At 48.5% G+C, this 13,852-nt stretch overlaps 1 protein-coding gene across 2 annotated transcripts in view; it reads left to right on the forward strand.

Moving 5' to 3' along the window:
• Positions 1–13,060, forward strand: part of BEND4 (BEN domain containing 4) — a 34,620-nt gene extending 21,560 nt beyond the window's left edge. The window contains exons 3-5 of one of the 2 annotated variants that reach the window (XM_066279967.1): positions 244–335; positions 7,027–7,267; positions 11,332–13,060. In XM_066279967.1, the coding sequence (XP_066136064.1) occupies positions 244–335; positions 7,027–7,267; positions 11,332–11,549 (551 nt within the window). In that variant the 3' untranslated portion in view covers positions 11,550–13,060. The remainder of the gene's footprint in view (positions 1–243; positions 336–7,026; positions 7,268–11,331) is intronic. The other variant, XM_066279968.1, reaches the window with a different exon arrangement.
• Positions 13,061–13,852: the final 792 nt, after the last annotated feature.

The raw sequence follows: 13,852 nt of genomic DNA on the forward strand, positions 1-13,852 counted from the left end.
GGTTTTCAGGGATGGTGCTGAGCCTAAACATTCCCCCAACCCATAGCATCTGTTCTGCATTTACTAACTGAGAAGAACTACAGATGCCGAATGCAAGGAGATTCTGTGTCCTTTGGAAAAGAAGTCACTTTATCGTTTTAGAAGTTTATGGCAGAAATCTTTTTAGACCTTGAAGCATTTTGTTTTCTCGTGGCAAGAGAGCTAGTGTATAATCATGCCGTTTCTCCCCCCCCCCCCCCTCAGTGCCCTGCCAGACCGTTTTGGATTACTTGAAGACAGTGCTACAGCATCACAACCAACTCCTGATCCCACAGCCGGCTGACCAGCCCACCGAGGTAGGTCTCCGTCCGTGAAGTCAGTGTTGTTCTACTGGGCATTTCCTTAAAATACAGCGGCTGGACAGCTTGCTCACACATACCAGCACAGCTGGGCTAGCAAAAGACAGGTTTTACTCTCTGAGGTGTATGGGTCTATCATCTTTGATATGTAGACTGACGCAGCAAAGTGATGCATGTGTTTAACTCACAAAAACTCAACTCTGTACTCCAGGGGAGTAAGAGAGAAATGGCAGTTTAAACAGTGTGGGGAGTGTGTCCACCGCTCCTTTGGCACCGAGGGGGCAGGAGATGGGAGGCGCCGGCCGGTCATTCCCTCGGGCAGAGCTGTGTTCCCCGAATGCCTCTCTCGTGTGCCCTCTCCCATGCTGACATACGCGGGTGTTCAGCTAGGTGTCTGCAGACATCAGGGCCCCTGAACCATGAGCGCTTTGTTTCTCCGGACCTTGATGGAAGACAGCAGTCTCTTCCGGCGTGGAGCAGAAGTGGTCTGTTTTGATGGTAACGGTTTATCTATGGCACCACCGTACATTTTTATAGGATTTTCAAGGCTTAGTTTTCTGGGTATATTATTTTCATCTTGGGAACTTCGGAACCTAAATCCAGTGGAAGAAGCAACTGCACTGTGTCCCCCTGGGGTTATGCATGTCAGGGATTGGTAACGGTTGATTTAAGTACAGGGGGTCTTCAGGTTACGACATAGTTCCGTTCCTATGACAGTGACGTAACCCAAATTTTGGTGCAAGTCGAAACACACCCTAGCCTTAGTCACTTACCTATCCTAACACAGTTGTAAAATCATAATCTAGAACATGAAAACATAATTGAGCCACAGAAAAAGGGAAAAGGACATAAGTATGCTGTACTGCACACCACACTGTAGTCACAGAAAATATGACAAAAACTGAGTGTAAAAAAAAATTCCTTCCCTTTACTCCTGTGGTCGGCTTGCACACTGGAAGGGGCATTGCAGGGTGGGAGAGAGTGACCTATCGGGAGGAGGAAGCTGGAGAGGCAGGAGGACCTGCAGACGATGCTGGAGACACTGGGTCAGGTGAATCAGGATTGCCTAAGGAACGTGCAGGAGGCGCTGGAGGTGATTCTACCTGTGCTACAGGTGTTTCATCTGGAGAAGCAGCTGATGTAGAGGGTACAGGATCTGGTGCAGGCCTCTCTACCTTCTTAAAGAGTTGTTCCAGGCTAGTCTGGAAGGTAAATTACTTCTTTTCCAAAATCTGCCTGAACACTCACGTCTCAATTTTTTAAAGTGTTTATGGGAGTGAGGGTCGTAAACTCAAAATGCCCAGTGTCGAGACTGTCCGGGGACCCCCTGTAATTAAATTTTTTCATTTGGCAAGGGGAGTTATTCACACTGGTAGTGGGAGGATGGTGACTCTCTGTCGTTTTGTGGTCCTATAGCCATTGTCATTCCCTGTGTCTAGTTAAAATAATATTAAAGTTCTAACCCCGTTGAGTAGATGCACCTGCACACCTGTTGCCACCTGGCTGAAGAAACACAAGGACACGTGAACATCCAGTCCCTCGCACGTGAGAGACAGGACAGGACGGTGGTGTCAGCCCAGGGCAGCTGAGGCTCTCGCCTTCCGTGGGGTCCGAGACTTGCTGGGCAGTTGCTCCCTTTCCCTGTGATTTGTCTGAAGGACAAAGGTCCTTGTTTCCCTGCAGCCCCAGCCTGTCTCTAGTCCCACCACACTCCCTCTCCTGAAGTCAGCTGAACAGTGAGACACCCGTTACATTCAGTCTGCTGAATTCTGTCCCACCCGTTCCACCTTCGGGCACCCCCGTACCTCACAGGAAGCAGCGCCCTTGCCAGTGCCCACGGATCCGCGTCTGTCTTACCCAGCGCTGGCTCCTCCGTCCGGGCCTTGGTGCCATCGTGGTCCTTGTCTTGTGCATGACTCCTCTCCTGCTTCTTGGTCATTCGCGAGCATCAAACACACTCACGTCTTCCCACCCTGAAAATAACCCTTCCTTTGATTCACCTCTCTCCTTCCGTCGATTACTGCCTTTTCCTCCTCCTTTCTCCCCCAAACCCTCCACCAGCGCTTTGATTCTGCACCACGACACATCTCCCCTCCCGGAGGGCAGGCCCAGAGCGCGTCCTGTCGGCACCCCTGGGCCCACCATTGAAGGCACTTGCTGAATAGCAACCTCATTTTTGCAAAGCGATGAAATGCACAAGAGACCGGTCTGTGTTATCTCCACCCTCTTCATTCTCGTTTCATTCTTCATTCTTCGTTCTCATTCTCCCTTTAGTCTGTCCCCATTTCTGCTGCTTGTCACAGTGCTCTGCAGGAGGCCTCAGTGGTTTGCCCAGTTGTCCAGCCCGGGGCCCTTTCTGCAGCCCTCGTCATCTCCGGGGTCCCGTGCTCCTCCTTGGCTGTCCTGGTCTTGGCCCTCGCATCCTGGCTGCTGGTTCCCCGCCCGGCTCGCAGGTGCTTTGAGGGGCGTTCCATCCAGTGTCTCCAGAGTTTTGTCCTGCATCTTTCTATCTTTCTCTTGCTCTCCACCGCCTTGCTCCGGTCAGTCAGTCCTGTTCTCTCTCTGAACATCAGCTACGTGTAGGTTAGCCAGTCCTAAGCCTTGGTCTGGACCACCAGTCCCCAGGGCTCAGCTCTGGGCCAGCGTGTCCAGTACCTGACCAGCAGTGCAATGCCCATGCACTCCGAACTCAAGACACCTCTGAATACCCGCCCGGACTCCTGTGTTCTCTGCAGTAAAGGCTTCACCCACCCCAAGCTGGAGGTCCTGGGCATCGCTGACTCTTCCTCTTCCTTATTATTGATGCGCACTTGTTTGACAGCCATGTCGAATAGTCTCTCCTCGTGTCTCTACTTCCCTCTCGTCACTTCTCGCCTGGACTGTGGCAGCGGACTCTGTCTTCTCTGTCCTCCACACTGAAGTTGTCTTTGTAAAGAACAGGCCCAAAATAAACGCCACATGCTTAAAATCCTTTGATGACACTTTGGGGTGGGGTTTGCGATTTCTTAACTTGACATTTCTATGGCACAAAAAGCACATCTGAAAAGCCCGCTTTCTCCAAGAAGCTTGCCCTGATTGCCTCACCCCCTCTCTGCTCACCAGATGAATTCAGAACTTACTGAAAAGTTAGCGTGCACCTGTGTCTTCCATCCGGTTAGGCATCTGTGAAGACGAAACGAGGACTATTCATTTGGGGTTTTTTCCAACATTGACTCAACAGCAGGTCAGAATTCTATAAAAACATAAAAGTAGGAGAAATACCTGCGTTTCCTCTGGATAGGGCTATTTAAACTTTAATTACTCATCATCATCATTACTATATTATTTCTCTTGTCAGGCGTATGAGCATTTTCTCATTAGTATTATGTATTACATTTTATTTCTATTAACTACGTGTAATAAATCTCACCCACAACACAGAACATTCTGAGTTGTTGTGAGCTGTAAATTACTTGCTCTCTTTTCCTTTCTTTTTGAAGAAAATTACCTCCAAATGATATTTCTACATTTTACGAGAGCTGCATTTCTTGGGGGGTGGCTCTGTTTCAGAAGAGCCGGAGAGCTCTCTGGGCAGGTGGGTTTTTTGGGGGTTTTTTTTTGTATTTTTCTGAAGCTGGAAACGGGGAGAGACAGTCAGACAGACTCCCGCATGTGCCCCACCGGGATCCACCCGGCACGCTCACCAGGGGTGAAGCTCTGCCCACTAGGGGGCGACGCTCTGCCCCTCCGGGGCGTGGCCCCCGCCGTGACCAGAGCCACTCTAGCACCTGGGGCAGAGGCCAAGGAGCCATCCCCAGCGCCCGGGCCATCTTTGCTCCAATGGAGCCTTGGCTGCGAGAGGGGAAGAGAGACAGAGAGGAAGGAGGGGGGCGTGGAAAAGCAAATGGGCGCTTCTCCTGTGTGCCCTGGCCGGGAACCGAACCCAGGTCCCCCGCACGCCAGGCTGACGCTCCACCGCTGAGCCAACCGGCCAGGTCCTGGGCAGGTGTTTTTAAGGGTTGAGAAAGCTCCTTCCTTGAATCGTCCGCTCCTTCATCTCAAGTACTTCCCATCTTGAAATAGCCTCACCTCGGTCTGAGGGTGAACTCAGAAGTCAGGGGCAGGGTTCCTAGCTCGGCCTTTTGACTTGTGGGACTGGGGGAAGGATTTCACCTCCTTGGCCAAACAGCTCCGGGGACCCTGGCTTGCTGGGCACACTCACACACCCACGGGAACGCTGTTTTTAAAACATGTACGGTGTGAAATGAAAGGTGTAAGAACTACGTAGTTGCACTATCTCCTTTTCTAAGGCTGACCAGTGTCCTTAAGAGACCATACCTGAAAAGATGGTTTTAAATGAAGGGTGGTGGCGGTCTCTGTCTTCAGTATCCCTTAATGGCTCCCTGTCTTTGGTGGTCTCCTTAAAGTTCTTTAGCTTTGCTTATTTATTTGTTATAATCAGAAGCTCTTTGACTGGCCCAGCACTGCAGTGGTTAAACAGAAGAGAGAGAAGAGCAAGGACTCTTCAGTGCAGCAGCATGTTGAGGGCGCTCTGTGCCCGTCACGGTGGTGTTTACTGCACCAGTCATTTGACAGGTGTGTATTGCACCTGCTCTTGTGTCCTGTGCTGTTCTCAGCCCTGGGGCTAGGACGTTGAATAAAGAAAATAATAATCCCAGCTCTCCTGGGCTTATTTTCTGGTGGGGAGGGTGGTAGACTCCTCACCACAAACCTGCAAGCTGGAATTATTACCCTTATTTTGACAGAAGCGAGCTGAAGTGTAGAGCAGTTGAGGCACCTGCCCAAGGCCTGCCCCAGAGCCCAGCTCTGTAGCTGCACCAGCGACTCAGCCTGTGAGGGGCAGAGAGGCCAGGGGGACACAGTGCACACGGCAGCCTCAGGCTGCTCATCTATATGACTCGATATATGGGGACAGTTATCGGTGAGACTTTTCTGCAGACATGCTTTTGAGACAGTTCATGATCTGAGGCAACCAGCCCTGGGTCCCACCTTCCCCAGGCCCGTGGCTGCCCTGAGGGCCAGGGGTTAGCTGGTTTGAAGTCAATAACCCCTTCCCTCCCCGTGCATGGGAAGCAGTGAAATTCTGTTCCTTATCTGCCTCCACCTCCTCCCAGACATACTCGGTTCCTTATCTTTCTGAAGGGCACCTTCATCCCACCTGGGACCCGTCCTGCTCCCCAGTGCCCCCCCCCGGCTCTCTGGGTGGGCTGCCTGGCCCCCCTGCCTGACTGGTCTTTCACACCACTTCTGCATCTGCACCCCCACAGACCCGAGCCGTTCCTGTTCCTCATCTCACCCTCACCCATCGCCAGCCGCCTGGGCAGGGACCCTCTGGCTCCTGTCCATTATTTGATCATCCTTAGTACACAGAGCCAGGGTTGATTTGTGCTCCCAAGTACTTATGTCTTAAACCTACAATAATTTAGTTATTCCTTCCATTTTCCAGACAGAGAAACTTTGGTTCAACAAGTTGAGGTGATAACTTGCTCAAGAAACACAACAGATAAGACCCTGAACCAAGATTCACTTCAAACCCAAGCTGACTCTAAATTCAAAGTACAAACCATGTGCCTCAGCATCCTCCCTTCAAAAGGAAACTGAGTCACACTACTGCTAAATCAAGGAAGGACAAATGCTGTGGAGATGAGCTTCCGATTGGGCGACAGATTCCTAGCCAGCTCTGGCTGCCTACGTCCCAGTGGCTTCTGTACCAACTGCCCTTCTCAGCGCTTAACCAAACAGAACACTTTTTGAAATAAAACCCTAATAGACCTGAACATTGCCAAATTTATAACGTGTAGTAAATTCAGAGTTGTAAAACTATGTTTTCCCTTCTTTATTCTGTATACCTTAATTACTGGAGAAAGAGTACATTAAAACTGAGATCATGGGTTAATTAATTGTCCTGGACTGTAGAATTTTATGGACAACCAGAACTTGACTAAACATGACTTATAAATGTTACAGAAATCCCTTTAATTAGTCCCACTGCAGCTATTTAGCTTGGGAATTTTATAGCAGACATAAATTATGAAGGTGAAAAGTAAGAAAAATTTTGAGTTGACAGTGGCATTTGCAAAAGCTGTCATTTGAGGAAAACTGTTTTGCATCATTATGAATGTAGCTCTTTTTTTTTTTTTTTCAGTTTCCACAATCCCCCCTTTTTAAAAATTTCCTTTTTAATGTTGTTTCCACTGGAGTGTAATCAATAGCTATCCAGTGTTAGGTGCATAGACACAGGTATTACTCCCTGAAAATAGACCACCGGCATCATTTCTAAAAGGACGTACTGCCAGCCAAAGGATGAGGAGACCTATTTGATCACGCTCTTCAAAGTCATTTCTGCATATTTTAATAGATCGAAAAGGAAAGTTACGGGTTATATTTAAATAGTGTTCCCTGTCATTGGATCTTGACACATTTTAACCTACCTGTTAAAATGCAAGTTATAAATAGCTCCTCTCTCAATGGTGTTCATTATACCTCATTGGCTCTTGTTATAGAAAATGCAAATGTAATTTGAACAGTGTCCGTTCTGAGTGTGAACAATTACTTGTGCTCCTTATACCTGGTTCATTGTCAGCACAGAGCCACTCGGTTAGAAAGCAGGCTAGCCTTTGAAATGGAGATGGCCCGGGCTCCTGGCGGGCTGGCTGAGGAGGTAATGAGGAACGTTTCTCTCTTCCAGGGAAGCAAGCAGCTGCTGAACAACTATCCTGTCTACATAACGAGCAAACAGTGGGACGAGGCTGTAAATTCTTCAAAGAAAGACGGGAGGCGGCTCCTGCGATACCTCATCAGATTTGTTTTCACCACCGATGAGCTTAAGTACTCGTGCGGCCTTGGGAAAAGGAAAAGGTCAGTGCAGTCGGGAGAGACAGGTCCTGAGAGGCGCCCTCTGGATCCAGTTAAAGTAACATGCCTCCGAGGTACTGCATCCTTCCGCTCAGTGTCGCCATCTGTGATCTCATTTCACCGCATTGGCTGTGGCTCCCCGTGCGACTGTTCAGCCTTGACTGTGTTTTGGTTTATTTTTATTTTTTTCACTGAGACCGTATAGGCTTCGTGTGGCCCATCTACTTGGTATCGAGAAGTTCTTTTGAAAGTCCCTCCTCTGCTTTAGCCGTGGTGTCCTGAGCACCACATAAGCATCGCATAGCACCTCATGCTCACGCTTCAAACGCAGGCTTTCCGCGCTGCGCTGCGCTGCGCTGCGCTGCCGGAGGAGGCCGCCTCCAGCAACCTGGAGGGTCGGGAAGTGCACGGAGGAAGGGAAGGCATGGGATTTTGTAATCTTTAGTGTAGTGATCCAACCCATTTTCCTCTGCAGCCTGTGGCCCACCCCTGCCCCTGTCCAGTCTAGCTTCCTTCTCAAGAATACTTGACCCAACTCCTTAAATTTACTTAGAATTCATTTTCCTTAGCGCCTTAGTATTACTAGCCTAGTCAGACTTTATTCTATTAGTTTAAAAAGAAATTGTTGTATTAAAAGCACTGCCTAGATGATAAATACTATTTCCTCAGTGTTGGCAGCCGATGAGTTTGCAGCTGAGCCAGGCCAGGCACGGGGGTGGGGGGGTGGCTGTCCCATTTCCTCCAGCGGCTTCCGGCAGGCAGACCTGGACGGCTAGGAGCATTAGAGTGCCAGAAGAACACCATTGTCACCTGAAAAAGTTCCTTTCAGAGAGCTCAGCTATTGACCTGTCTAGTTCAGTAGTAATTTTACTGGTTGGGAAGATTTAATAGTGATTTTCTCTGAACATAGGTGAGAATGCTTTCTGGTGAGGAAGCCACAGTGACCAGGCCCTGGGCATCACGCAGGACACGCACTCCTGTGCTCCTTAAGGGGTGCCCACAGTGATGGTCAGTGTGCCTGCAGTGCATCTGGGCAGGACTGAGCAGCTGAGACTCCTCACGCCCCCCTGAGCTTCTGACTCAGCTGGTCTGGAGTGGGGCTGGGAGGCGGGCATTACTGTCTCAGGACCACCCCATGTGATCCTGATGCCCGTGGGCCATACTTCAGAAAACCACCCAGAATGGAAACACCACTAGGAACTAGATGCAGGTGCTCTGGAGCACCCCCTGTTGGCCAGTCTGAGAAGTCTGCTTGCTCATAGTGGGTATGATGGAAATTTTCAGGGTCTTCCTGAGCCAACTAGCCTTGGTGTCCTTTATTTTCCAACATCATCACAGCTGACGGAGTTACTCACCAAGAATACCAAAGGCAGTGGTGGGCTTGGAAGCTCCCCTGATGTGGACTCCAGGAGTTGCCACGAGGCTTCTAAGGGACTCAGGATAAGGGGCTACACAGTGATGTCCCTTTCCAGAAATTCTGTGTGTGTGTGTGTGTGTGTGTGTGTTTTTCGGAAGTGAGAAGCGGGGAGGCAGAGAGACAGACTCCCGCATGCGCCCAACCGGGATCCACCCAGCAAGCCCACTAGAGGGCAATGCTCTGTCCATCTGGAGCATTGTTCCAGTTGTAGCCAGAGCCATTCTAGCACCTGAGGCGGAGGCCATGAAGCCATCCTCAGCGCCCGGGCCAACTTTGCTCCAGTGGAGTCTTGGCTGTGGGAGGAGAAGAGAGAGACAGAGAGGAAGGAGAGGGGGAAGGGTAGAGAAGCAGATGGGCGCTTCTCCTGTGTGCCCTGGACGAGAATTGAACCTGGGACTTTCACACACTGGGCCAATGCTCTACCACTGAGCCAATTGGCCAGGGCCCAGAAATTCTTATTAAACACTTTACATTTTAACTAGTAAATCCATGAGACTGAGCCATTAACAAACATCCCAAAGCCCCAGTGTCACTGCCGCAAGAATGCTGCCAGACCCGCGTGACACGAATGCTGTCCAGGCTGCCTGAGCAGCACCTGCCTCCTCCAGCCCGTGTGTCCTCTGGGCACATGGTCATGGGGGCCTGGGGACCGGCCTCCACTGGAGAGGATGTAGGCAAGCGAGGTGTTTGTCTTTCCAGGGCAGCTGGTTAGAACATTTACACGTCTGTCCCAAAGGGTGAAGTCCTGGGGCCTTCCTGTGACCTAGCTGGGACTCCCTCCCGGAAGCTTTTAGGCCAGGTGACTCCCGGGATGGGTGTCCTGGTTTTGGTGAGCGAGATCACAGTGGCTGAGGGCGCCTCAGACCGTCAGATCTTAGTGATGGAAAGCAGGGTGTTCCAGGGAATAGAACCCAGTCCTGGGCTGACCCTCTCCCGAAGGTGTTTGGACCCTGGAGGTAGGAGGACCTGTGAAGACGCTTCATGTCTGTTTAACAGAATGAGCTCTGCCCTTAGCTTTGCACAGTCCGTCACGGCATTAGGGGAAGTCCTGTCCCCTCAGTAGACACGGAGGCGGGGGAGGCTGGAGTGGGTGTCACCGCAGTGGGTTCTCATGGAGCACAGGGTGGCAGCAGCATCCTCCTTTAGCCTGTATTTCCGCCTATTGACACTTTGAGTCTTCCCATTTCCGTGTGTTCCTGTGAGAGGGGAATCTGGACAAAGATGGGGACATTACTTAAACAAGGACGGACTACCTAGCATACAGCCGGGCCCCGAGGAGGACAGAGAGGGGCAGGAAAAAGCTCCGACTCCTGGAGCTAATTAGTAGTCTGGCGGGAGCGGAGGGGAGGACAGTGGCGATTGGCTGCTACCACAAGTAAAAGAGCAGGAACCATTTGAGCCCTTGAGGTCCCAGAATATCTCCTTTCTGTCTGCCCAGCATTACTAATGACCGTGACCTGGGTTTGGTGATTGTCCCTTAGTGCTCCCCAGGCTTGTCCCCCAGGATGAGCCATCAGCTTTATGGCAGTGTTGCAGAGTGGGGAGCTGGATAAACAGTGTGCTCTCCCCCAGGAAGGCCACCAGGGCTGGGTCTCGGGAGGCGAGTGAGGGTCTTACCTCAGGCACGAAGCTGACGGGGGTGCCCACCCCCCTTGGAGTGACCCTGCTTCTCTCTAAGCTGGCCTCGACTGAAGTGGACACAGGTCCGCTCACAAGCTTTCTCTGTCCAGGTGCTTGGAAGCGTTAGCTTCTCCCAAAGGGCAGGTGGGAGCGTGGATTTCACAGAGAAATTTCAGGCAGACCTGGTCGCCCCATCAGAACTGTTCTGTAGCGGGAACGGTGTGAACACAGCAGTCGTCTGAACTGTCAGTCAGCCGTGCAAAAAACAGTTTGACTTAGAACCTTCTTTCTCAAAATGCTCACTTCATTTTACAACTGTTCATATTAATAGAGCTACATAGGAATGATGGATGTGCCCTCACCCCTGACGAGACAGAGGAAGGGTTACTTTGGGCTCGGTCCAAAAGAAGCCAAGTTTGTTTCATTGGATTCTTAGCTATTTTTTATATATTCACTCTTCCAGGCATGCTAACTGCTTTCTGGTGAATTAAATATTTAGAGGAAATCTCACTTGAAAAATATTTGTCAGTGCGTATTACAGACACCACAATTACAGAAACGAATATAAGACTATAGTGTAACACTGTAAGAATGTGCAAACCTCTCCTGAACTAAAATTGAGGCTATTTCTCACTCGTTGAGATTTTTGTTATTTTATTGCACTTAATCTACAAATTAATAGCTGGTTGAAGAATACCATGCGAATGATACTTGCTTTGCATCTGGAGATAACGTTCTAAAAATGTGAGGCAGTAGCAACAGGGGTTTTGAAAACATAACTTGCTCACTTTTACAAAGCATGGCGCCTCCCATGTCTTACAGATCAAGTTGACCTTTGACTTTAATATAGCAAATGTTCCTTATAAGGATAACCCTCTCTCTCCCTTACACAACTTTGACTCTTGCGCATGGGTAGAAAATGTATATGGAATCGGTTGGGTCTAATGCGTGACATCATCATGGCATCGCATTGAAGTTCTCATAAAGCTTTTCTTACAGAGCTTTTGTTAAAGTTTAAGCAGCCTTTCTTGCAATCTTCTGCAAAAACCAGCTGTTTTTTCCTCTTTTTTTTTTTTTTTTTTATTGTGTGTATTCCCACAGAATTCATTAGGATGCACTGCACCTCCAACCCCGACTGGTGGATGCCCTCGGAGGAGCAGATAAACAAAGTGTTCAGCGATGCTGTGGGCCACGCCCGGCAAGGGCGAGCCGTGGGGACTTTCCTGCACAATGGAGGCTCGTTTTATGAAGGGATCGATCACCAGGCTTCCCAGGATGACGTCTTCAATAAGAATTCTCAGGACGGGTCTGGGGATTAGTGGACAGAACCTCTCCATTGTAACCACCAGTCCTCTCATGAGTTCCACTTGTGAATGTCCTGGTACCATCCCGTTAGAGTCCGCGGCATGGCCTTCTGTCAGGCTTGACACATCCTCAGTCTTAACTCTCTTGACCCACTGCCACCGTTGCCAAATAGAAATTCATTTTAGGGTTATTTGGGAAGTCTGTGGAGCCTACCACTGATTTCCAGAATATTATATTGTGAAAAGAAAAAACTACAGTTGATTTTTCAAAGATTACTAGCTAGATGGTGAGGGTGGAGAAAAAAATACAGGCACACTTCTGTTCACCTGTCTGAAATCTTCAAGTAAGCTCTGCTGCCTGAGCACCGCTGGAAGGTTGGGTTAGTGTTCCGGCAATGGGGGGAAGGGAGTTAGTTAAAGGGACAAGGAACAGCATTCTCCGATTTCAATTCAAATAAGTCATCCTTACGTTTTCCAAAGATTTGAATTCATGCTTCTCAGCAAAGACATAGGGTAGGTGACATCATATGCTGTGTCTACATTGACAGAACCTTTAAATGGATACCAGAGAACAGAGGCCACCTCTAGACAGTGATTAAGTGGAAGTCAGCTGCGGTTCTGTTATTTTTACCCCCCGAGAAAATCCCACTGTGTGGATGAGGAAGGCACTGTGTAGTCTCTGGCGTTTACAGACAGTAGTAGGTTTCATTATGTCAGTCAGGAAACATCCAGAGGTCCGGAATCATTGTTAAACGCTTGATTTTGTGGGTTCATAGATCCACGGTTCCCATAACCTTAAAGCAGGCTTTGTTGACACAATGTCAGAGCGATGGGTTAAACAATGAGCATTTCAGTCAGCTAGTTGTTTAGTGCACTGAAGACCGGACAAGTGGTGTGACTGATGGTACTTCACTGAATTGACCAGATGTGCCGGGATTGTGTGCACCCAGCTTCAAGGCTGTTCTGACAGCCGTGCAATGGGCTGGTCTGTCATTTCTCAGAAATGTGAAGTTCTTTCTGTGCTTAGTTATCTTTAGAATTTGCATACAACTTCTGTTTTCTCGTCACCGATGAAAATGTTTCATCCCAACTGTGTGCCTGCTTTGAATGTTACTACACCCACTCTCCCTGGTTTCATTTGCTGAGTTCTGTGTGTGAAATTAGTAGTGTCTTTGGAACCACAAATGCTATAGAGATGCCAGAATTTATTTCTGATGGCTTCAGGTTAGGGTGTTGAGAGAAGCTTCCTCTATCAGACTAATCCAGATTGCTCCATCCTTTACAAACAAAGGGCTAAAAGGGCAGCATTTATGGAAGGCTGTTAATGTCATCTACATACATAACTAAGGATTTTGAAAATTGGTTGGAAATTCATTTAAAGTGTATGAACATCCATTTATGAAAGTTTTTTTGCTTTTTTTTTTTTTTTGGTCTAAGTAAAATAATTATCCTTTACATACAGTAATTAACACCAACTATGTATATGCACAGGCCTAGAAATATACTAATAAAAATTAGGGGATATTTAAAAAATGAGTGGGAAGCGATAAAATACCCCCTAGTTTTTGTGAGCAGTATCGGTCCTTTTGTTTTCTGAATAATTATTAGATCAATGTTTCAGCCATTGAAAAGTTGAATGTTTATATGTCAGGTATGTTAAATAAATGATGTGTGGAAAAGTAATATTTTGATCCTGTTAGGGCTAAGTTAGCTAAAATTTTGAGTTTTTCTTTTCTAAAGCAATGGTAAGGGCAAGCGCAGTGTTGCTTATGGGAACTGTGAGACTAATGTGTTTGACTCTTCAAGGAAAAGGATACTTGTTTAAGAGTCTTAGTGGTCTAGGAAATCAATATCTTATATAAGATTCTTTGGTGACCTAAAATCTTGGCTGGAAAAAAAAGATCACAATCACCTCACCTGTCTATCCATCTTACTCCATCTAACTTTGTCTTCTTTTTTTTTTTTTTTTTTGCATTGCATTGCATTTGAGCTATCCAGACTGCTGAATGTTCTTTTTTGTTTTGTTTTGTTTTGTTTTTTATATAGCAGCAGTATTTGACCACTGCTTTTAAAAACAAAAACAACAAAAAACCCTTTCAATTTTTTTAAGTGGTTTTCTCTGATCTTGAGAATTGCACATCTGTCGCATCCAGGCTTCGTCTCGGTCTGTGCTCGTCGGAGCTGGGCTGGCCTTCGCCGAGGGCGCGGACGCACTGCGCAGGCGCGGGTTGGCCCGGTTAGGGCTGGCGCCGCGCCTGTTGCCGCCCTGCAGGCTGCCGGGAGGAGCTCTGCACCCGAGCCACCTGGTCCTACACAGA

Source organism: Saccopteryx bilineata, chromosome 5 (genome assembly GCF_036850765.1).
Source record: "Saccopteryx bilineata isolate mSacBil1 chromosome 5, mSacBil1_pri_phased_curated, whole genome shotgun sequence".
NCBI lineage: Eukaryota > Metazoa > Chordata > Mammalia > Chiroptera > Emballonuridae > Saccopteryx > Saccopteryx bilineata.